This window comes from Erythranthe guttata, chromosome 6 (assembly GCF_056151865.1).
Source record: "Erythranthe guttata isolate IM_541 chromosome 6, IM_541, whole genome shotgun sequence".
NCBI lineage: Eukaryota > Viridiplantae > Streptophyta > Magnoliopsida > Lamiales > Phrymaceae > Erythranthe > Erythranthe guttata.
In genome coordinates, this window is record NC_142538.1 from 14,508,048 (window position 1) to 14,531,130 (window position 23,083).

General features: G+C 37.1%; 1 protein-coding gene and 1 pseudogene across 1 annotated transcript; both read right to left on the reverse strand.

The window, feature by feature from the left end:
* Positions 1 to 1,070: 1,070 nt before the first annotated feature.
* LOC105971274 (uncharacterized) lies at positions 1,071 to 1,769 on the reverse strand. Its single transcript, XM_088819064.1, has one exon. It carries the CDS (start codon positions 1,767 to 1,769, stop codon positions 1,071 to 1,073), a length of 699 nt encoding a protein of 232 aa, XP_088675190.1.
* A 13,059-nt stretch (positions 1,770 to 14,828) lies between these two features.
* Positions 14,829 to 16,271, reverse strand: LOC148770230 (uncharacterized; annotated as a pseudogene).
* Between the last annotated feature and the right edge of the window lie 6,812 nt (positions 16,272 to 23,083).

Genomic DNA, 23,083 nt, shown 5'->3' on the forward strand with positions numbered 1-23,083 from the left:
TAATCGATACAAAGACGAAGGGATCCGTCTTTCTTCTTGACAAACAGCACTGGGGCTCCCCATGGTGAGTGACTAGGTCGAACGTAACCTTTGTCGAGTAGCTCTTGGATCTGATCCTTCAATTCTTTCAATTCGAGCGGGGACATGCGATATGGGGCTTTGGAAATTGGCGCGGCTCCGGGAATTAGATTGATTTCGAACTCAATTTCTCGGTCGGGTGGAAGTCCAGGAATGTCGTCGGGAAATACGTCGGGAAATTCTTGTACTGTTCGGACATTGGACAATTGAGGTTTGACGTCGGGTTCGGAATTCACGACATCTACTAGATAGCCGAAATGCCCTTTATGAATGAGTTTGACGGCTTTTATGGCTGAGATAATTGGAATCGAAATTTTGGCTTGGCTTTGGAATTTTAGGGTTTGGCCGTTAGGTAGAGGAAAAATAACTGTTTTTGGGGCACAGTCAATTTGGGCTTTATATTCGGTTAACCAATCCATTCCTAGAATAATATTAAAATTGTGGATCGGTAGGACGATGAGGTCGAAATTCATAGGTTGGGAATGAACTCGGATTGAACAGTTGGTCACTACTAGGTTCGAGATCATTTCTTCGCCGGAGGGAATAAGTATACTATATTCGTGACTTAACTGACTAGGTTCGATCTTAAGGCTTCTAATTATATTCTCCGATATGAATGAGTGAGTCGAACCGGAATCAATTAAGGCGTAGACAGGTTCGTCGAAAATGTATATAGTACCTGCTATCATTGAGGGATCTTGCTCAATCTGCTCCTTTGTCATAGCAAACACACGTCCTTGAGCACGATTCTGAGCGTTCGGACAATCTCTTGCCATGTGTCCGGTCTTCCTACATCTGAAACACGTGTTCGTTCCTTGTACACAAGCCCCAAAGTGTGCTTTCCCGCATTGTTGGCAAGTTGGTTTGGGCGGTTGTGGGAGTCCAAATTGATTCGATGGTTGGCCTCGGTTTCCCTTGAATTTGTGATTGCCGACGTTAGGTTTCTTCCACGGGCGTTGACTCGTGCCTTGGGATCGGCGGTTCTGTTGGATCTACTTTTCGTCTTGGGCTGCCATCAGGGCTTTGTCCACTAGTTGTCTGAAAGTCGAGGCGTCGGACATACGGATATCTCGTCGGATTTCAGGTTGTAGGCCACGGATGAAGTGATTCTTTTTCTCTTCAGGGTCTCGAGCGATGAATGGGGCGTAGAGACAGCCAAGTTCGAAGCGACGGATGTACTCGAGCATTGGTAGTTCACCTTGACGAAGTTCTAGAAATTCCTTCAGTTTGTGGGCACGTACGTCTTTGGAGAAATATTTTTCGAAGAATTGTAGTTTGAAGTCGGTCCATTGTATAGTGTCGAGGTCGACTCCTTCTTTGACTCCTTCCCACCAGTGACGAGCTTCGTTTCGGAGTAGGAATAGAGCGCAATGCACGCGATCACGATCAGTCATTTGCATGTAGTCGTAGATCACTTCTAGGGATTTGACCCATTCTTCGGCTATTGGCGGATCGGTTCCACCATGAAATTCGGAGGGGTTCATTTTGAGGAATCGTTCGTAAATGGCGTGAGGTGCTGCTTGAAGAGGAGGCGGAGGAGGTTGGTTTCGTCGAAGAAGTTGATCAATTTGTCTTTGGTGGTTTTGGGCTTGTTCTCGAATAAGGTTCGAGAGGTTATGGATGGTTTGGTTAAGGTCGGTTGGTTCATTAGTGGGAGTGCCTTGAGAATTCCGGGTGAGTCGTCTTGCCATAATTTCTATAACCTATTATGCAATTTTTAATTAAAGCACATAAATAAATAAAACATATAATACACATAATGTTACCGAATGGACGAGTCATCGTGTCTCGTTAGTCTTCAAGCCCGGCTTTTGGTTCGTACGAGTTTTCTATAAACAATGCTCTGATACCACCGTTGTAGCACCCCCCTCGGGTCGGGCGATAAATCGAACCGGTTTATCGGAAAACTTTAGATAGCGGAAGCAAAAAGGGATCTCTTTGTAATTTTAAAACTTTCGAACAGGACCAAAATGTAATTTCTAAAAATATCCTTTTGGATCATTTGAAAACCTTAAAAGAAAAACTTGAGAATTTCTAAAACTCCTTAGGGTGATTTTTGGTTGTTTAAAATCTTTCGTTTAGAAATAACTTTGGAAAGGGAGATTATTATTCGAGTGCTACATTTATCTAACTATCGGTTTCACTTTTGGTTCGAAAAGAAATCAGAGTTTAAAGCTATTTGGTGACTAGGGATTTCCGGGTAAGAAATGCAATTATCAAAATAAGCGGACCAACTATATTAATATCAAAATAAGGCCCGTACTAGGGTAAGAGTTTAATTCCCTTAACGAGGAAATATTAGAGTTTAAGTTAAACGGAAATACGGAAATTGTTTATAGTTACATCACCAAAATAAAATAAGCATAGTTTATAGACCCCTCGTACGACCCTCCAAAAGCTTCGGCCAAGACTCCGATCCACTACTCGGTCCATTCCGTGGAGGGATTCCTACTACTACCTGCAATCAAAGAAGTATCTATATGAGCTATTAAGCCCAGTAAGAAATCCGAATGGATAACGAGGTTTCAAAATATGGTTTTACGTATTTATATAATATATACACATAAGCATCACATCTTACCATTCGTCGGCAAACAAACACAAACAATCACGTAATTTCATTTAAACACGTAAATCACATAAATCGATTCGATTGCTGAAAATTACCGAATTACCCTTTTCGTGCAAATGCATGAATGAAAACATTTTCTGTTGTTCGGATCCGTGAAAAATTAATTTCTTTACTTGGATGATAAGCATATTATTCTGAGCCCGTTCTTTTGGTGGAATCAAACCACCCCTTTATCTATAGTAACTATGGTTGGAATACCGCCCCCCCGTATCCCGACTTATCTAGCCCAAGCATTCCATTAACTTTTCCTTTCGTAAGAATGAAATCTCTTTTTGTGCAAGACCATGAGACGAATGAGACTCTAATACAAAATGACCACTTTACGACATCACAAATATCAATCAACGAGCATACAAATAAAATTCAAGTATCCACATAATACTTACATACACACGGCAATCCCACACATATCATACACACATATCCATATAGTCATTTAAGCATATCACATAATTCACTTCATTATCATGTTATGCATTTATATAAAACACACATACACACACACAACACACACAAACACACGGCACACACATACACACATGCATGCAGCCCCCAAACATAATTTAGTTTAAATTAGCAAACCATGCTCTTAAAGCACCAACATTCCAATCTTTTCATTTATGGGATTTCTCCCCCTTTTATTCATTTAATGAATCAACATTCTTACAGCCTCTTTAACACATTTCAGCTGCAGATTTTTAACCATTAATTCACCTTCCCACAATTAATACACAAGACATAATGATTAGCACACAAGAGTTCTATTTATGACACATGCACAAGCATTATTTCGAAATAATAGCAAATAGCATCCAAAAATTCTCAAATTTAATTATAGGCTGCATAACTGACTAAATTAACAGATGCAAAAAGAATTTTTCAATTTTCTCAAAAATCGGAATTTTCAAAATTAAAATACTCGGCAAGTAGTGTTGAAGCCAAAAATGATTTTCCCAACAAATATTAATTCTAAACTAAGGCCAAATAGCAAATAATTCAATTCCACTTTTTCCTACTGATATTTTAAAGATGAAAACATTTTTCTTGCCGAAATTTTAAGAAATTGCAGATTAGTCCTAAAGATTCATAGATCTACACATGCAACCCCAAAAATCTTGAAAACTCATTTTCTTTCTCCAAAATTCCCAAAAAATCGAAATATTAAATCTTTCAACACAAAATGCTTAGATTCACAGATTAAAACATGGATTAAACATGCAATAACACAAATATCAAGATTAGCACAAAATTTCGGATTTTACACAAAAAGCCCTAATTTTTCGAAAAGTGAGGAAATCTTTTAGGTAGTTTCAAAAATCCTTTTTTTCATACTATGATACCCTTCGATTGCAGCAAGAAATTCGAGATTTCTTACCTATCAAAGAGTGTTGGCCGAAGAAAGAAACCTTCAAAAGAAAAGAGGGTTTCTTAGAGGAACAAAAGGAGGATGAAGGAAAATGAAGAAAATAAAAATACAATGTTACCTCCTTCAAGAAGTGGCTCCAAGATTGAACCAAGCTATTTGAATGGAGAAGGTAAGAGCTTTGATATCAAGTTGGGAGGAGTTTAATTCTCCCGTAAGAGGGCAAGTGTTTTTGATGGTGTTCTTGGCATATTCAAGGGTGAAGCTTATATAGGGGATTTGCATTTTGATTTCTCTATTTCTTTCTTGAAGAATTTTGAGGTGTTGGCCGATGAAGATGGTGGTGCTTCGGTGGTGATGGTGAAGAGAACACAAGTGTAGGTGTAGGTGTAAGGAAAAGAAGAAGGAAGAGTGTCTCTTCACATTACTAATCCACATTGAGTGTTGGATTAGTGTAAATCATCACACTTTGACATGTGGACAAGCATGCATCTTTTTCTAATTTTATTTCTTAATTAATAAAATTATTAATTAACTCACACACACACACATATCCGAAAACACACACACATATATTTAAATGCACATACCTATAGTCTAGAGTAACATAGGTTATATAGCATATGCATATATGTATGCATAGATGTACGTATATATGCATGTATTATGCATGTAATTATGATTAAATCCTGAAATCACATAATTAAACTAATTATACACATAAATCACATAATTTAATTTAGCACACAATTATAAATATTTTAATCCACTTAAGCACATAATTACCGAAATAAAGTTGGCACATAATTATTCAATAAATTCCTAGCACATAAGTCATATAATCAAATCGGCATATAAGGATTAATAGTATAAATGAATAAGGCACTTAGAGAAATTAAATTAATAAGGTAAATAAATTCCTAAAAATTCTTACGTGAGAATTTCCGGGTTATGGAATTTTGGTTAGGGATTAGGGTTTCGAAAATGTGGGGTGTTACAGTTAGCCAATGTCCCATGTCCGCATCCGATACGGCCTCATTGTATGTTCTTGGATCTTGTCCAAGATCAACATGATCTTCATCATATTCGAGGAGGAATAACCTATCCGGCATTTTCCGAACTCTTTCGGATCTACGTACCGTAGGTTCAGGAGGTATATTAGTGGATTGTTGTATTGGTTCGATTACTTGTTCTTGCGTTTGAACTTCACTTTGTGGTTCTTGAACTACCTCAAGTTCTATCATGCTGCCCTTTCTATCGGATAGAAACTCCCTTTCCAAAAAGGTGGCATTTCTCGAAACAAACGTCTTTGCTTCTTTGACATAGTAGAACTCGTATCCCATCGAGTCTTCGGGATACCCCACAAAATAGCACAAGTCGGATTTACTATCCAACTTATCTCCCACTAATCGCTTCACATAAGCGGGACAACCCCATATCCTAATATGTTTGTAGTTGGGTTTCCGGGAATGCCAAAGTTCATAAGGTGTGGATTTAACTGCTTTGGTGTTAACTCTATTCAGCAAATACGCGGCAGTACGAAGTGCATGACCCCACAAGTATGCCGGTAAGTTTGTGAACCCCATCATTGATCGAACCATATCTAATAAATTTCGATTCCGACGTTCGGAGACTCCATTAAGTTGAGGAGTTCCCGGTGGAGTCCATTGGGATTGTATCCCATTCTCTTTTAGATAGTCAATGAACTCGATGCTCAAGTATTCTCCACCACGATCGGATCGCAGCTTCTTAATACTTCGTCCGAGTTGCTTTTCCACTTCGTGTCTAAAATCTTTGAACCTTTCAAATGTTTCAGACTTGTACTTCATCAAGTACACATACCCATACCTAGAACAATCGTCGGTAAAGGTAGCGAAGTAGTTATATCCACCCTTCGCACTAACACTTAGTGGACCACATACGTCTGTATGGATCAAATCCAAAAGACCCTCGGCTCGTTCCATTTTCCCTTTGTAGGGTGACTTGGTCATTTTCCCTTTAAGGCAAGATTCACAAGTTTGTAGTGATTTCACATCCTCCAAAGAGAACAATCCTTCACTAACAAAATCGTTCATCCTTCTTAAAGAGACATGACCTAATCTAGCGTGCCAAAGTTGTGCGGGGTTTCGATCTATCTCCTTACGTTTTGCTGATATAACATTAATAGGTATTTCATTTGGATTTAGTTCATACAAGTTGTTTAATATTCGTCCTTTGCAAATTAAATTCTCATTCTTTTGTATAATGCAAATCGAATTTCCAAAACCAAAAGTAAAACCTTCAATATCTAATACATGAATAGAAATAAGGTTTCTAATGAGGGACGGAACAAATAAACAATCGTTCAAAACAATAGGAAAACTAGAATCCAAAACATTTAAGTAAATTGTGCCAATGGCTTCAGCAGCAACTCTTGCTCCATTTCCCATCCTTAGGTAGGTCTCACCCGCTCTAAGCCTTCGACTTCTTGTCATTAGCTGCAAATCATTGCACAAATGTGAGCCACAGCCCGTATCCAATACCCAAGAAGAAGAGTTGACAGACAAATTTACGTCAATGAAATACGTACCCTTTTCAGAACCTTTCTGCTTCAGGTAAGCCTTGCAGTTGCGGCGCCAATGTCCTTTCTTTCCACAGTGATGGCAAGCATCATCAACTTGCTTGCCAACCTTTGCTTTGGGGGCCCCACTACCTTCACCCACTTCGAACTTGTTGTTTGGGAAGGGAACTCTTTCATTTCTCTTCTTTTGGAAAGAACTCTTCTTTCCAGAAGTAGCAGCAATGAGAACAGACTTCTCTTTCTTAATGGTGGACTCGAAGCTGACCAACATGTTCATTAACTCATCCAAGGGAGGATCTAGTTTGTTCATGTTGAAGTTCACTATGAACGATTCATAGGAACTAGGGAGAGATAACATGATCAAATCCAACGAGAGCTCGGCCGGGAGGGTGACATCAAGATTCACTAGCTTTTCAAGGAGAGTGATCATTTTGAGACAGTGCTCGTGGACCGAAGTCCCTTCGCGCAGTCTCGCCGTGATCAACTCCTTTGTAGCACCGTACCTCGATGCCCTAATATTCTCACTATACATGCTATCGAGATGAGCCTTTATATCGAAAGCATGCATGTGAGACTCATATTTCCTCGCAAGCGCGGGCTCCATGGCGGCTATCATATAGCACCTAGCATGAGTGTCATCTTTCTTCCAAACTTCATAAGTTTCCTTTTCAGCATCAGTCGTTGTGGCAGGTATAGTGGCGGGAAGTCTCTCGTTCAAAACATAGAGACGCCCCTCAACAGTTAGCACAAGCTTAAGACTACGCAACCAATCTAGGTAATAAGGGCCATTGAGTTTATTGTCGAGGATTGACATTATGGGATTCTTAGACATGATTATCTGAGACATATAGAGAAGAGGATTATTAGAGATTCGCGTTAAATGATTGTTACAATTAAATGTTTGGACTTATGTTATTTAATTGTTCTCCCACTAATTTTATCGAGTTCCACTTCCCTCTAGTAGACAAACGAGAAAACTGATTTTTCTTAATGGGCTTTAGGTCCAATAGACAAATATAACCCGTAGTTAATCTAGCCCGATTATATTTGCCCAAAGGTAGATCACAATCAATCATATCCACAATATGACCCTAAATTAATTTTCCTCACACTTGATAATGACCTAAGTTAATCTCGCGAATATCAAAATCGTCGTGTGTCAAGTCTAACCTACCAATCAAAGATGCTCATAGAACCTGATTATGCCAAACTAATGCAGTCCCTAGTTAATCTAGCCGACCACGTTAATCCAACATAACCCTTTTCTATGGCTACCTTCATCGCTATGTCAATTGAATTACAGCTTACTCTACCGTAGCACTCCCCGCTAACACGGCTTACTGCACTACAACAAAGGGCTACACATAATCCAACCGTTGGCAGAAGGAAAGAAATAACTCAACAGATTGGGTCATTCTTTATAGCTTGAAATGATTCTCAATTAGATTAAGAATGAGGGGTTTTATTAAAAGTTTTATCTCATCAGAAGGTTCGGATTGGTCTATGTGATTCCTACATCTATGTTCTCTAAAGGTATATGGAAACGCATATTGTCCTAAGAGGAACATACGACCTAATTATATAATTAGTTACATTAATTAATTATCGGGTTTTTTTTTTTTTAAATAATTATAGAACCTCAACTAGCATAAATCATTCAAATAATGTTGAGGTACTACTAATTAAGTTGAACTATAATCAATATTATATATGTGTTCTATTAATTGAAATCAATTTAACAATTTAAATTAACTAATTAATCTAACACCTATTTACTAAAATAGATGATTGTCGATCCAATTATCTAATTGGGATTAATTGAAAATAATTTTTCAAAAATTAAAATCAATTTGTTTTAAGTTTAATTTTAGAAATCTGAAATATTATTTTTTTTTTTTTTTTTTCAGTGAACCGGTTCGGCCCAACAGGTCTGACCGGTTCGGACCGAAGCGGTCCGGTTCTGCCCGGTCCAGCTGACCCAAATCAGTGGGCCGGGTCAGTCGGACCGAGAACCGGTCTGACCGACCCGAATCCACGTAGATTCGGTCAACTAGATCGCACACAACCAACGAACCGGCAGGTTCGACCGGTTCGATCCGAACAATTAAAAACCGATGTTTTAAAAATAATTTCAGATCCGATTTTCCAATTTTAAACAATTTTAAAGCTGGAAAAATTCTAAACAATATTTCAAAAATATTTTAAACTTGCGAAAACTCCCAATTACATAATACAACAATCACTACTTTAATAAATCGAACATGCATAAAATCATAGCATATTATACGACGCAATTAATTACGCAACGAGATCTGATACCACTGTTGGGTTTCGGGCACGTGTACGCAGCGGAAAACAAAAATTTAATGCGATTTAAACGACTTTAAAGCACATAAGCACATGCCCGACAAATTAAAATCAATTAATTGCGTACCTTTGCGCTTCCAGCGAAATTAAAACAGCATACATGCTAAAATGTTTAACTGAATTTAAACCAATTAACATGCTCGCGTTTAAACCAACTAACATGCTTGCAACGATTAAAACGATTACATATAATCACATAAAATCATACGAAAGCAAACATGAATATTTAGTTTAAACGTAAACGAATCGAAACATGGGATTCGTGTGTTTACCTCTTGAAGCGTGAGGTAGGAGCGCTAAGCAAGTCGAGATTGCTACGGAAACCAATCCGTACAATCCGGGGCAGCAGCGGTGCAGCGGCAGCAGCGGTGCAGCGGCAGCAGCGGCGAGACGGGCCGTGGCGGCGCGTGTAACTCACGCGCGGTCTTCGGGCGGCGCGTGGGGTTGCGTGCGGCTTCGGCTCGTATGCTGCTCCGCGATTCTTCGATCTTCGATCTTCCTCCTCTCGGATTTCACCTCGTATACTTCGATCTACTAAACACGTGGCACTAGACACGTAATAGTTAGAAAAACGGAAAAAAAAAGAAAAGGAAAGAAACTACCAAAGCAATCGGCCGATGAACGGCCGATTCCGGCGAAACGGCGGCGTTGACGGCGGTGGTGGCCGCGGGAAAGAGAGGCCGAGAGAGAGAGGGGACGGCTAGGGTTAGGGCTAGGTCTTGTGTGTTTGTGCAAGGCCTATAAATCAAGTATTTATAGTCCCTTGCATAAAACCCTAACGGGCTTAAGTTGGACCGGGCCCAACAGCTTAAGCTCGTTAGTTCCTTTACTTGCTCGTCTCTCTCAATTCAATGATCAGAAAATTGCAACAATTACATTTTCGGAATCATTATAATATCCTCGTCATTACGAGTGCCATCTCTCATTTTCCAACTTTCCAAAAGTGGAAACCCTAGTTCAGTGCACTTTCTAAATTTGGAAACTTCCCGATTTAGAAAGTTCACTTACACGTTCGCCTATTCTTTTCCTTTTCTTATTCTCATTCATAATTCCAAATTATGAATGTTGGATCCAATCATATTGACTTCCAATCATGCAAAGATAAACTTACTTTATCTCTGACCATTTATTCAAAGATCTCATGTGCACAAGCAGTGTGACCCTCGATGGTTCAGGTGTAAGCTAGCCGTGGGCCCACAACCCTTTGTGGTCAAAACTCGTCCCTTAGAGTTACGATTAAGATGAACCTCGTTTCACCTTAATCACCCAACGAATCAAGATTGGCGTCTAGCAACTACGCGTCATGATTCCCTAGATACAAATGAAGTGCCTGCAAGAACCTTCAGATATAGTTAACGTACAGTACGGTCCCTTCGATACATATGTCCCGATCGAACTAGAGGCATTGGTTCATCGAGACCTCTTTATATGTTCGATGACGGTGCGATCGTTCCAAGTGTTGTAATCGTCACGTGCATGACTTAGAGAATCGAATTCTCTACTCATCACTTAGTCAGCTCTGGCCAGAGACTTAGAATGATTACAAACTTTCAGAACACACAGGACATCCAAGACTATTCTAGCGATCGAATACCCGACTACAATGCACAGACCTCCCACTAGATTTCGGACTGCACGAACACTGGCCCTTGGGATGGTCCTCGGTGGAACTCAGGGACATGTCACGATACAGCTGGTCCTCTAGTGAAGTCACGGTGATGTCTAGGTCATAAGGACTAATGGTGTACAACTATACCATAGATATCTCTACTCGATTATTGGGAACCACTTAGAGATTTCTAGGGTGAGGGAGTTCAGTGAACTCGTCAACTTACGAGCACCCACTTATGCATGCCGATATCACAATACCGTTTAGTGATGAGATGCAGTACACATACACTAAGTGCTAGTCTTTATTGGAAAGGCCGATATCCTCATTAGTGGCGTAACCCTTCGACTAGGAACACGTTTAACAGTTATAATACTTGAGTAAATATCTCACGATCCTAACGATCAATTACCAGTACTTGTAATAATTGTAAGGACTATATATATGCTTGTGACAAAGGGACAAAGATATAGAATGCCAAGGTGTTTTATCATTAATACGAATAAAGGTTCGTTTATTACAATAATAAATACGAAAGACCACAGCCACATGTTGGCTTGTTGGTCACCTACTCTAACACCACCAACCTTGCGTAAGTACTGACGACACGTTCTAACCAACGGAGCATAAACACCAGCTATCGCTCGTTCCTCGTTCATTGCTCGAAAGATATCACTCTTATGAAAACGACGCTCACCTTCTAACATGACCAACTCCTTGTAGGCGGCTCCAGCTGATAAAGCAATAAACCTCTTCCCCATAAACTTCTCGGTATCATATTTCTTTTTCAGCTCGTCATAGCACCGATCAAGCTTTGTTAATTCAACTCTACTCGCCTTAGTCTCGCTCCTACTAATCTCCAGCTCGTATGTCCTTTGAATGAGTAGAGACTGTTCCACTTCGAGCTTGAATTCCACTGCCTCTAACTGAGCCTTTAGGTCTTTCTCTCTTGCCTTCCAGCCAGCACGCTCCTCTTCTTTCTTCTTTCCGACTTGCTCCTCATGCCTCCCAGCCAGCACGCTCCTCTTCTTTCTTCTTTTCGACTTGCTCCTCATGCTCGATGAGATACATCCATGTAGCTATGAACTATCTCAAAATATCGACACGAAAACATTAGATTATCAAGGCATATGGTTTAAATAGAAAAACATATTAACCTAAAATAAATATTTACCCGACACATGTCTCTTTCGGCCAACGAAAGCATGCGAGTAATTTACCCTTCGGAATCATATTACTCGGGTCAAACTCTAAATCACATAACCTCGACTCCCTAATACGCTTCCTCATATTCTTCATTATCTTGAAAGTTGCGCATACTGGATTCCAGACAAGGGGAACATCGAACGTCGGAGCCCTCACATAGAAAAATAAAGCACTCCATTTTCCCTAACTCAATTTAATCGCCTTAAAAAATTTGTAAGGAATCCGAGGATATGTGCAGAAGAATGGTAAATTACTCGCACGATGTAGCGTAAACAACGCCTTGAACATCTCGGTGCTAATCGGTAAGCCTACTTCTGTCATTCTCAGACGAAACGCCTCGAACGTGAGAATTACGTTCGGAGTTAACTGACTATACCCTATCCCAAATTCCTCGCATATCTTCAAGAGGGTCATGTCAGGCATAATTTGCGAAGCACAAGTCAAATAAGCAACATATTGTGTATGGAACCCGTTAGGTGGTGCATACAATCGCTCGCCTTTTATAGGCAAGCGCCTCTCAATATTCCTCGAAGCCCAAACTAGCTGACGAAGAACCCAGAATTGCGATTCGGTCAACGAAGAATCAAAATCCACCAAGTAAAGATTAATTGGTTTTATTTTCTTCCCTCTATTTTTGTCTATAATGACATCTTCACGTGGAATGTCATTCTCAGCTCCAACATCTCCATCCGGATTTACGTCGCTCTTGGATCCCTCCGATTCATTAGACAAACTCGACTTAAGTGATTCTTCACCATCACTTCCAAAATCTACAAATTGGAACCTAAGACGTCTCCTACTAGTACCAACCTCATCAATAGTATTAGTAATACAAACATTTGATACCAAATTATCACTTCAAGAAGAAGCACGTTGTCGCTCCTCGAAATTTGATAACAAATTTATTATTTTATCTCACGAACCTCTCAACCAGAGAATATATTCTTTTCCACAACAGATTATATGAAGAAAAATCAATAAAGTACGGGGATAAAAATTGATTACTCACCTATATTTATTACACGCGAATCTTGAAACTTCTCCCTACTGACTTCAAAAGGAATAAATTACTCCAAAAAAAAATTTATATTTAAGCACCTTAAATATAAATCCGTCTACCAATCCAGACTGCAAAATAATAATAAAATTTCATTATTATCTCTTCGTACACGACACAAACATGAAAATCAGAATACAAGTCTATTCTCGACACGATCCGACACCTTTCTCAACTTCGCTCCCACATCGATTCGAGAGTGGGGGGCTTAATGATATGCCTATTGGCCCAGCCCAATAGACCCATATTTACTGGGCCACACGCCCAATTTAAAACCTATTTCTACGGAGGCCCAATCATATTCAAATAAGGTTTGGGTCCGATAAATTGATCTCGGCCCAATAAATTAAGTATAAATAGAACTTAAATTCATTTAATTAAGGTACGTTTTTATTATTCAATCGATTAATTTGCTCGTATTCTCTCTACTATTACCGACTATCCGCACATCTAATTTGAGCGTCGGAGGGGTTTCTGCCAGATCAACCCCCGGCTTAGATTACGTGTTTTCTGTTTGCAGGATTCTTAAGTTAATTAGAGTGTTTCAGGACCATCTAGCTCGTGAGCACATGACCTACCTTGCTCTCCCAACTCTTTCTAATTCAATATCCCATGTGATCTAATAATAGCATCATCTAATATATATATATTAGATGTATATATATATATATATATATATATATATATATATATATATATATATATATATATATATATATATATATATATATATATATATATATATATATATATATATATATATATATATATATATATATATATATATAATAAATATCTAACAAATCAAGATAAATTAAAAATAGTATTTAAACATTAAACGATAAGTAATAAAATAAAACTATCATATATTTTGTCCCACGAAAAATTCTAAACAATTAGATTTTTTTTTTAATTAAAATGAACTCAACGATCTTTCATTGTGTAGAAATATTTTATAATCGAATATGTGCTAAAAGTATCAGCAATATCCCGCTCTATATGTAGAAGCATGCAATCTCCAAGAAACTCATCTTCCATTTTGTTTCGAAGTTTAGTTTTAGTAAGCTTCATAGCAGAACATGCTCACTCTAGTAGCGGTAGAAACAGGAAGAAGTAATATCAGGCAAATCAATCTGTCAACCAAGTAATATATTTTATACTTTTTCGCCTGCACTAACCCTTCACACAATGTTGCTAAAGTTGGTATCTGACATAAATCTGGATGTTTGACCACGTCGAGATAATAATGTTGCAACTGAAACTTCAAGAGGAGTCTTTCTCGTTCAGTGAAATCCTCAGGATAATATTTTTCAACATAAGTGCAAATATCGTCAGCATTAAACGACTTATATGAATTACTAGGATCTAAAGCGAGGCTAAGATCGAGTCAAGAGTTCTACTGTTTGATCACAAAATCTGCTATTCAACTCTTTCAACTGAGTGTTTGTTGTGGTATTGAAGATATCAAAATGAAAAGGATGCTCAATAGTAATATTAATATCACGAGGTTGATGAATCGATTTTCCTCGGCCTACTTTATCAACACCATTCATATCAGGCATCTCAATATCCTGGCTTTCACAAAATGATGTAACATCACTCAGAAAAGCATCCCATCCATTATCTCTCAATTTCTGCAAGAGTTGCTTTGTCGTTAAAACATGATTCGTAGCATTTAAGATATCTTGAGGCTTTTGCTGTAAAGTTTGACAAAGAACATCAGTAATTCCCATAATTTCTTTCATCAAAATCAGAATAAAGACAAATTGAAAAGGATGTCATGGTAGAATAAGCAGAATCAGCATCACCGCGTTGAGAAAAATTGGCGCCATCAACTCTAATACTTTGAAGCACAATACCAGTACCAATAAACATTTTTAATAAGCTACATATTGAAGAAAAGTGAGAACCCCATCGAGTATTACCTGCCTGTTGTAAATTACCAATCTGGTTAGCTCATTTACTAGTCTCAAGCTCACTAATCGATATCAGACGAGAAATTTCAGCCTGTTGTGCAGTAAGTAACTCACCATTTCGCTTTGTAGAAGCACCAACAATATTGACAATAGAATCCAACTTCATGAAAAATTGTTGCACAAGAATCACTTCCTTGGATGCTGTAACTAGAGCCAATTGAAGTCGATGAGCGAAACAATGCACATAGTATGCATATGGACAATCCTTAAAAAATAATGCTTGTAACCCATTCCATTCACCACGCATGTTGCTTGCCCCATCATAACCTTGACCTCGAAGATTGTCCACACTTGATGCATGATGAGAAAGAATAGTAGATAAATCACACTTAAGAGTCAATGCAGCAGTGTCTTTCACACTGACAATTTCAAAAACACGTTCTTGAAGAACACCAACTTTCTTGACAAACCTCAAAACAAGAGCCATTTGCTCTTTTTTTGATTCATCCCGTGCTTCGTCAACAAGAATAGAAAATTTTGAATCTCAAATATTTTTACGAATTTTGGTTCGCACTTTTGTAGCAATGATATGCAATATCTCCTTTTGAATCTTGCCAGACGTGTATTTGGCATTATGAGGAGCTTTCTTCAAAACTATTTCAGATACTTTATCATTATACCTTGCCAAAAGCTTAACCATTTCGATAAAATTGCCCGGATTTGTTGATTTTGGCCCTTCATCATGTCCCCGGAAAGGGCATGATTGATATGCAAGCCACCGGACACAATCAATCGATGTTTTCAGCCTCAAGCGATTCTTAAGTAGTTGTTATGCACTTTGGTTCATCATAATATTGTCAATATGTCGAGATTGATTCATTAAATCCTCACATAATTTTACTGCAGCAAAATGTGTGGAAGAATGATCTCCCACGTGACTTAGAAAAGCACACTTCTTTTTATCGTTAACCTGTTTCCAATTGCGAAATCCTGCCACAGTAAATGCATTTTCCCCAAAATGTGGATTTGGCTTACTTGCAAAAAGATAACAAGGTAAACAATATGCAGCATCTGTTGTAGGTGGATACTCTAACCAGGTTGGAAATTGGGCAAACCAAGAGTGCTGAAATCTCCTTGGATATTTGGTATTATTTGAATAGGGATATTTGGATAAGTAAAATTGATATAGCCCCATTTTGATGTAAGACCGTCGTATTTCATCTTGTTGGTTAACACGATACTGCCAAATTTGCAGACTTGTTCCCAGATCACGTTCCAAAATTAATTCTTGGTTAGAATCAATTGTAGCAGTCTGTTCAACTTGATGAGCAAAAAAATGATCTTTATGAGCAAAAGTTTCGACTATTTCTCGGTCATCAACAACGGAACTATCAACACCAGGTGCCTTCGGCACTTCATTGACACTCTTAAAAAATGTTCCAATTGGTCTATTTTTTATTCGCTTAGATTGGTGTGTAGACATCGCAATAACAAAACCTACAATTACAATTAATTAAAACGAATCTACGAAATATTAAGCTCGATAAACCCCAAATCAATGAATACGACTATGAAAAAAAGTTATTCAATAAAATTTAAATTTGATGTAAAGAACCCATTTATGATTCCACAAAAAATAATTCATTGAGTCAACTACTAAAATCTTAGATATCCAAGCAAACATAGAAAAATAAAAAATAAACATAACGATATTATTTCGAAATCAAAAAATAATAACAATTAGAAAATCATCCAAATATAAAGAAAGAAAAATAATAAAAGATAATAGTAAAATTTTTACCTTCAAGTTTTTGAGAAAAGAACAAAAGTCACGATACACGAAGCACCTTCTTTTCTATGTTTTCTTGTTTTGTCTTTTAGTTTGTAGGAATAGGATTTATATTGTTTTATATAAGTTAGAGGGACCACAATTAGTGTAGGATATTATGTTACGGCTCTTTACTCACTTCAATTAGGTTTATGTTTTATTTTTTTCTTTTTGTTTTAAAGTCTTATACATATAATATATATCTAATATAATAGTATTAATTATTTTTTTTGGGGGGGGGGGGGGGGGGGGGGGGGGCGGCAACCGCCCCCTCTGCCCCTACTAAGTACCGCCTCTGGTTGTACCTTAGCTTGGGTAAACAAAGGTCGTCATGCAGTTGTTAGAGTAGGTGACCAACAAGCCAACTTGTTGTGGTCTTTCATTTATTATTGTAATAAATAATCATTTTTCGTATTAATGATAAAAAAAACCCTTTTGGCATTTTATATCTTTGTCCATTCCTTAAGCATAGATGTAGTCCTTATAGTTATTATGATTACTTATAATTGATCATGAGATATTTAGTTAAGTAATATAACTATCAAGCCATGTTCTTAGTCAACGGGTAAGGCCATCAATGAGGATATCGACATTTTTTCATTTGAGACTAGCACTTAGTGTATGTGTACCGCGTCTCATCGGTAATCAATATTGTGATATCGGCATACATAAGTGGGTGCTCGTATAGATGAGTTCACTGAACTCCCTCATCCTAGAAATCTCTAAGCGATTCCCAATAATCGAGTAGAGGTTTCTATGATATAGTTGTACACCATTAATCCTTAAGACACAGACATCAGTTCAACTTCATTAGAGGGCCAGCTATATCGGTACCTGTCCCTGAGTCCCACCGAGGACCGCTCCAAGGGCCAGTGTTCGTGCAATTCGAAATCTAGTGGGAGGTCTGTGTATTGTAGTCGGGGATTCGATCACTAGAATAGTCTTGGATGTTATGTATGTTCTTACAATTTGTAATCATTAAGTCTCTCCACAGAGCTCACTGTGTGATGATTAAGGAATGTGTTTCTCTAAGTCATACACAAACCGATTTCAATACTAAGAACGTTCACAGAGTTATTGAGCTATAAATGAGGTTTCGATGAACCAATGCCTCTAGTTCAATCGGGACATATGTAACGAAGGGATCGTACTATATGTTAACTATATCACGCGGTTCTTGCAGGCACTTCATTTGTATCTAGGGAATTATGACGCGTAGTTGCTAGACGCTAATCTTGATTCGTTGGGCAATTAGGTCGAAATTAGCTTCATCTTAGTTATAACTATAGGGACGAGTTTAAACCACAATGTGTTGTGGGCCCACGGCTAGCTAACACCTTAACCATCGAGGGTCACACTTCTCGTGTACATGAATTCCTTGAGTAAACGGTCAAAGAGTAACTGTTAGTCTTTGCATAAATGGAAGTCAATATGATTAAGTTCAACATTCGTAATTATGAATTATTAATGAGAATAAACTAAGAAAAAGACTAGCCGATATTTTAGTGAACATTCAAAATTGGGAAGTTTCCCGATTTAGCTGGTGCACTGAATTAGAGTTTCCACTTTTAGAAATTGGAAATTAAGAATTGGCACTCGTATTGACGAGGATTTGATAACGACCTCAAAAATATAATTGTTATGATTTTCCGATCGTTGGTTTGAGAGAAACGAACAAAGAAATGATATTGGACTTGAGTTGTTGGGCACAGACCAACTTAAGTCCACTAGGTTAAATCACAAGACCCTACAAAATCCTGAATTATAGAATCTTGTGAAAAAAATAAGAAGCTCTAGCCGCTCATCTCCCTCCCCCTCTCTCTCTCGGCCGATCTCTCCCTCGGCTAAACGCCTCCGACGCCACTCCCTTTAGGAATTCGCCGTGGTTCTTCTTTTTCTTTTATCCAATTACTTTTTTCGCTAACACTCTAGTATCTAGTGCTATTAGGGTGTGGAAATCAGTGTAAGGTGAAACCTAAGAGGAACGAGCAGCAGCCCCACGCGCCGCCGCTGCCCAGCACGTGAAGTCCACGCGCCGCCGCCGCCAGATCGCTCCTCCAGCCGATCAGATCTGTTGAAGTTGGTATTTTGGCAGCTAGCCATCGTCTCGTCTGCCAAGTCACGCATCGAGGGTAATTAATTAAAACCACTAGTTTATTAATTAATTAAGTCATGTTAATTTTATTATATGTTATTAATTAATTATTACATGATAATCATGAATTTATATTTTATGTTTACGAGCATGCTAAATGTTTTGGTTTAGGCAATTTAATTATATATGTATGTATTTAAATTGTGCGAGAAGCAACAAGGTACGAAATTAATTGTTATATTGTACACGTGATTATTTGTTAAAACTCGTTTTTCAAATATTTTTTTATTTATTTTCCGCTGCATACATGTGCCTGATTTCCAAGAACAGCATCTCTGTAGACCCTATCTAGACCGTATTGGGTTGTTGTCGATTATTTGACCAAGTGAAAGGGAAGCCACTAAATCTCAAATTGGTCAAGTGGCATGTATCGATTTTCGTTTGAAATGCTTCAATATATCATGGAGCCTTCGGGTTGCCACCTTCCTTTTTTGAGTTGGATAGAATTTTGTTAAAAGTAAGGCCAAGCTAATTGGGTCCTGATGGGTATGGGCAATTTGCTATATGTCCTCCTATAAGAGATTATATGTGTTAAAATCCATTTAATAAACTCTAATTTCGAGCAGATTTTATTATTTTTAATTTGTCAAAAGTACCCCTATCAATATAGTAAATAAATCATCAAATTTCCCCTATTTTTCTCCCTATTATATTGCAAATTCGAAAATTAGAATTGCAAATCTCTTGATATCGATTTCTTCCATGTTTCTTCAAAACCAAAATCTCCACAAATTCAGAAGCCTTCCATAGGTTTGGGTGTCTGAGCGTTTGCAATTTACAAGGTCGTTTGCAGTTTGCATTCATTCTGTTTTCCTTCGTTCGATTTGTTGTTTCCCAATCTGCCTTCGTGTCGTTTGATGTTTAGAAATTGTTTGTTGTTCGGTAACAACTCAGGTTGTAAAACATGCACCACCGCTACGAACGTCGCACCACTGCCGCAGCCACCGTGTCCGCTTATGACTCTGTAAAATGCAAATAGCAAACTAATAATTAAAACTTGCATTATTGAATTTAAAACAACAAACTACCTATGAATTCGCCAAATACAAACAGCAAACCGAACAAGTAAAAAAATCAGCATCATCTAATTACAAACAATAAAATGAAAATATGATATGCAATATCTAAATGCAAATAATAAAAAAAAAAAAAATACAAAACAAAAATATCATACATATCATAAAAATGCAAAAAACAACAATAAAATTATAAGAAATATTCTAAAAATGCAAAAATTGCAATTTGCAGTTTGCAACAAAATTTACTGTTATCGGTTGCAATTTGCAGTTTGTGTTTAATGCTGCAATTTGATTTTGTTGTTTCATTGTTTTGTTTTTTGCTATTTATTGAACCAAAATCAATTAGAAATACAACATACATTATAAACTCACTACAAATAAATACAAAACGAGAAGAAAAAAAACTCACTTTGTGCAAGCAAGGAGCGATTTATGTTTGTTGTCCGCTTTTAACTCTTTCACCGAAAAATCATCCATTAATGTAAAGCTCCCATTTTTTTTTCTTCCCTACAACATAATCCAAAAGAATTTGAATTCCAAAGGGATAAAAATCGAACATATGTAATCGAGAAAGGTTATAGAGAAAGAAAAAAGCGAGAAACACGAGATGGAGAGGAAGAGATAGATGAGAGATTATATAGGAAAAAAGATGCGTAAGATTGGAGAGAAAGTGAGTGATATATGAGATTTGTTTTCTTATTAATTGAGATTTGTTTTCTTATTAATTGAGGGTGTCTATATACTAATTGTTTTGTTTTATTTATATTATTTTTTTTATGACAAAGGACCTATGCCTATATTCATCTAGCAACTAGGATCTCTACCTATATAAGTCCAGAGCCAATTCCCCCTATATTTTATGTATGACATATATCACACAGTTATATCATTGTTGTAAAATGACTTATCAAATCTAGTTCTTCGGTTCATGATTGTGGAACGATGTAATGCATAAGAGCATAAATAAAAATATTACAGAGAGAAGGAGATGACACAAATAAACAATAAAATGCGCAGATAGATCATTGTGGGAGTCATTTAGGGAAGGGAGTATTCTCATTAATGTAGGATAAAACCATCAATAGAAGTTACAAGAGGTTACAATAGTGAGAAGTTATAATCTAGTGGGAAGTTAATTAACTTCCTCCAACAAAAACTAGAAATAGGAATACCCATAGTATTTATAGTATTTACATCACTCTCCCTTGGAGATACCTATTGAGCCCCTATTGTAATTTTCATGTTGCCTCGTTAAATCCTTCTGACTAATAAAAACCCAGTGGAAAAAAAAATATTGGTTAGGAAAAAAAATACAACGCACAATCTTTCAATCAAGCGGGAGAAAAACAAGTTGAAACGACCGTTGAAATTCCCAAGGACATGTTAATTCCCGATTTTGAAAATTCATCATTGGAACTATTGCAATTTGTTTAACCGTGTTTTATTGAGTAACATATCAAATCCGGATTATTTCAAAGGGAGGATGGTCCTTGCGCTGACTAATGATTGCCTAGAGTTTGTCAACGACTACTTATGTTCGTTCGTTCCCCGCAAAGAGAAGTTGTACCTCAGCGCGGATAGTATATGCAAGGATGTGAGTAGAGTTCAGAAGTTAACGCTCAAACTTATTCGATCAAATTCATCAACGCCGTATTGTGCTCCGGACTCCCTTCACATAGGTTGAAACTCCACGAAGGTGTTTATGCTATTCTCATACGAAACATCGATCAGACAAAAAGACTTTGCAATGGAACCAAACTTCAAGTTGTTAAAATGAGAATTCATATTCTTAGCTGCAAGATTATATCCGACAAAAATATAGCTGATGTTATTTTTATTCTTCGGATGACGTTGGTCCCGTAGAACTCAACTCTGCCCGTAAATTTCAGAGGCGACAATTTTCGTTGATGGTTTCCTTTGCAATGACCATCAACAAGAGCCTTCAGGGTCAAAAACTTTGCACGTCATTTCGTATCTTCCCGGATCTGTATTGAGCCATGGTCAATTGCACGGTGCCCTATTAAGAGTCAAGAGTTGAGTTGATATAAAGACCATAATCAAGTCCGAATTCGACGGATTGTCGAATATTACTAGCAACATCGTGTACAAAAAAGATGTTTCAAGATATATAAATGTATATATATTATCTAAATATCAATTATTTATTATCATGTTTTATCTTATTTATGTATATAAAATATATACTCTTGATGCGATAAGTTTGGTCTACTATTTTAAGACTTATATAAATGTACAAGCCGTATGTATAGAGAACTCGACTCTATTAATTTTGGGTAAATCACAAAAAGGCCATGACAAGGGCATTTAATTAAAAGAGGATCTTCAATTTTTTTGTCTTTCAAATAAATTCAGCTCATTCAAACTTATCTGCAAATAAGGAAAATCTTTTTATATATACCAAAATTACCCCCAATTCATTGAAACCCAATTCAACTTCAATTTCATGATTTACATCCCAATTTAGCCCAATTTCATCAATTAACCAATTTTAACCCTAATTTCAATTTTGATCCGCCACCACCGGAGACCGCCGGTCAGCCGCCGATGACTTTTTTTTTTTTAATAATTTTGTTTTTTCTAAAAAAAATATTTTAATTAATATTACTGTATTGGCTGCTAAATTACTGTCTCCGGCAGTTATTTAACTGTCGGAGACAGTAATTTAACTGTAAATTGACTTTTTTTTTTTTCTTCAAAAATATTTTTATTAATATTACTAGGGGTAATGGCAAATAGGCCCATGACAAGGGCACTTAATTAAAAGAGGGACATCCAACTTTTTTGTTTTTCAAATAAATCCAGCCTATTCAAACTTATTTGCAAATAAGGAAAATCCTTTTATATATACCAAAATTACCCCTAATTCATTGAAACCCAATTCAACTCCAATTTCATGATTCACACCCCAATTTAGCTCAATTTCATCAATTAACCAATTTTAACCCTAATTTCAATTTTGACCCCAATTTTAACCGTAATTCTTATCAATTCCACCAATTATGCTCTAACTTCCTTAATATTACACATTGACCCCGGATTTAAACAAATATATCACATTAACCCCCCAAATTTTTTTTTTCAGAAAATATTTTTTTTTCTGAAATGTTTTTTTTCCGGCCAGATTCCGGCGTTGACTTTTTTTTTTTTTTTTTATAATTTTGTTTTTTCTTAATTTTTTTTTTAATTAATATTACTATCTTGGCTGCTAAATTACTGTCTCCGGCAATTATTTAACTGCCGGAGACAGTAATTTAGCTGTTAATTGATTTTTT

Bases quoted from the DNA above. Each gene is read 5' to 3' on its own strand.
- LOC105971274 (XM_088819064.1), bottom strand. From the start codon at position 1,769: ATGGCAAGACGACTCACCCGGAATTCTCAAGGCACTCCCACTAATGAA.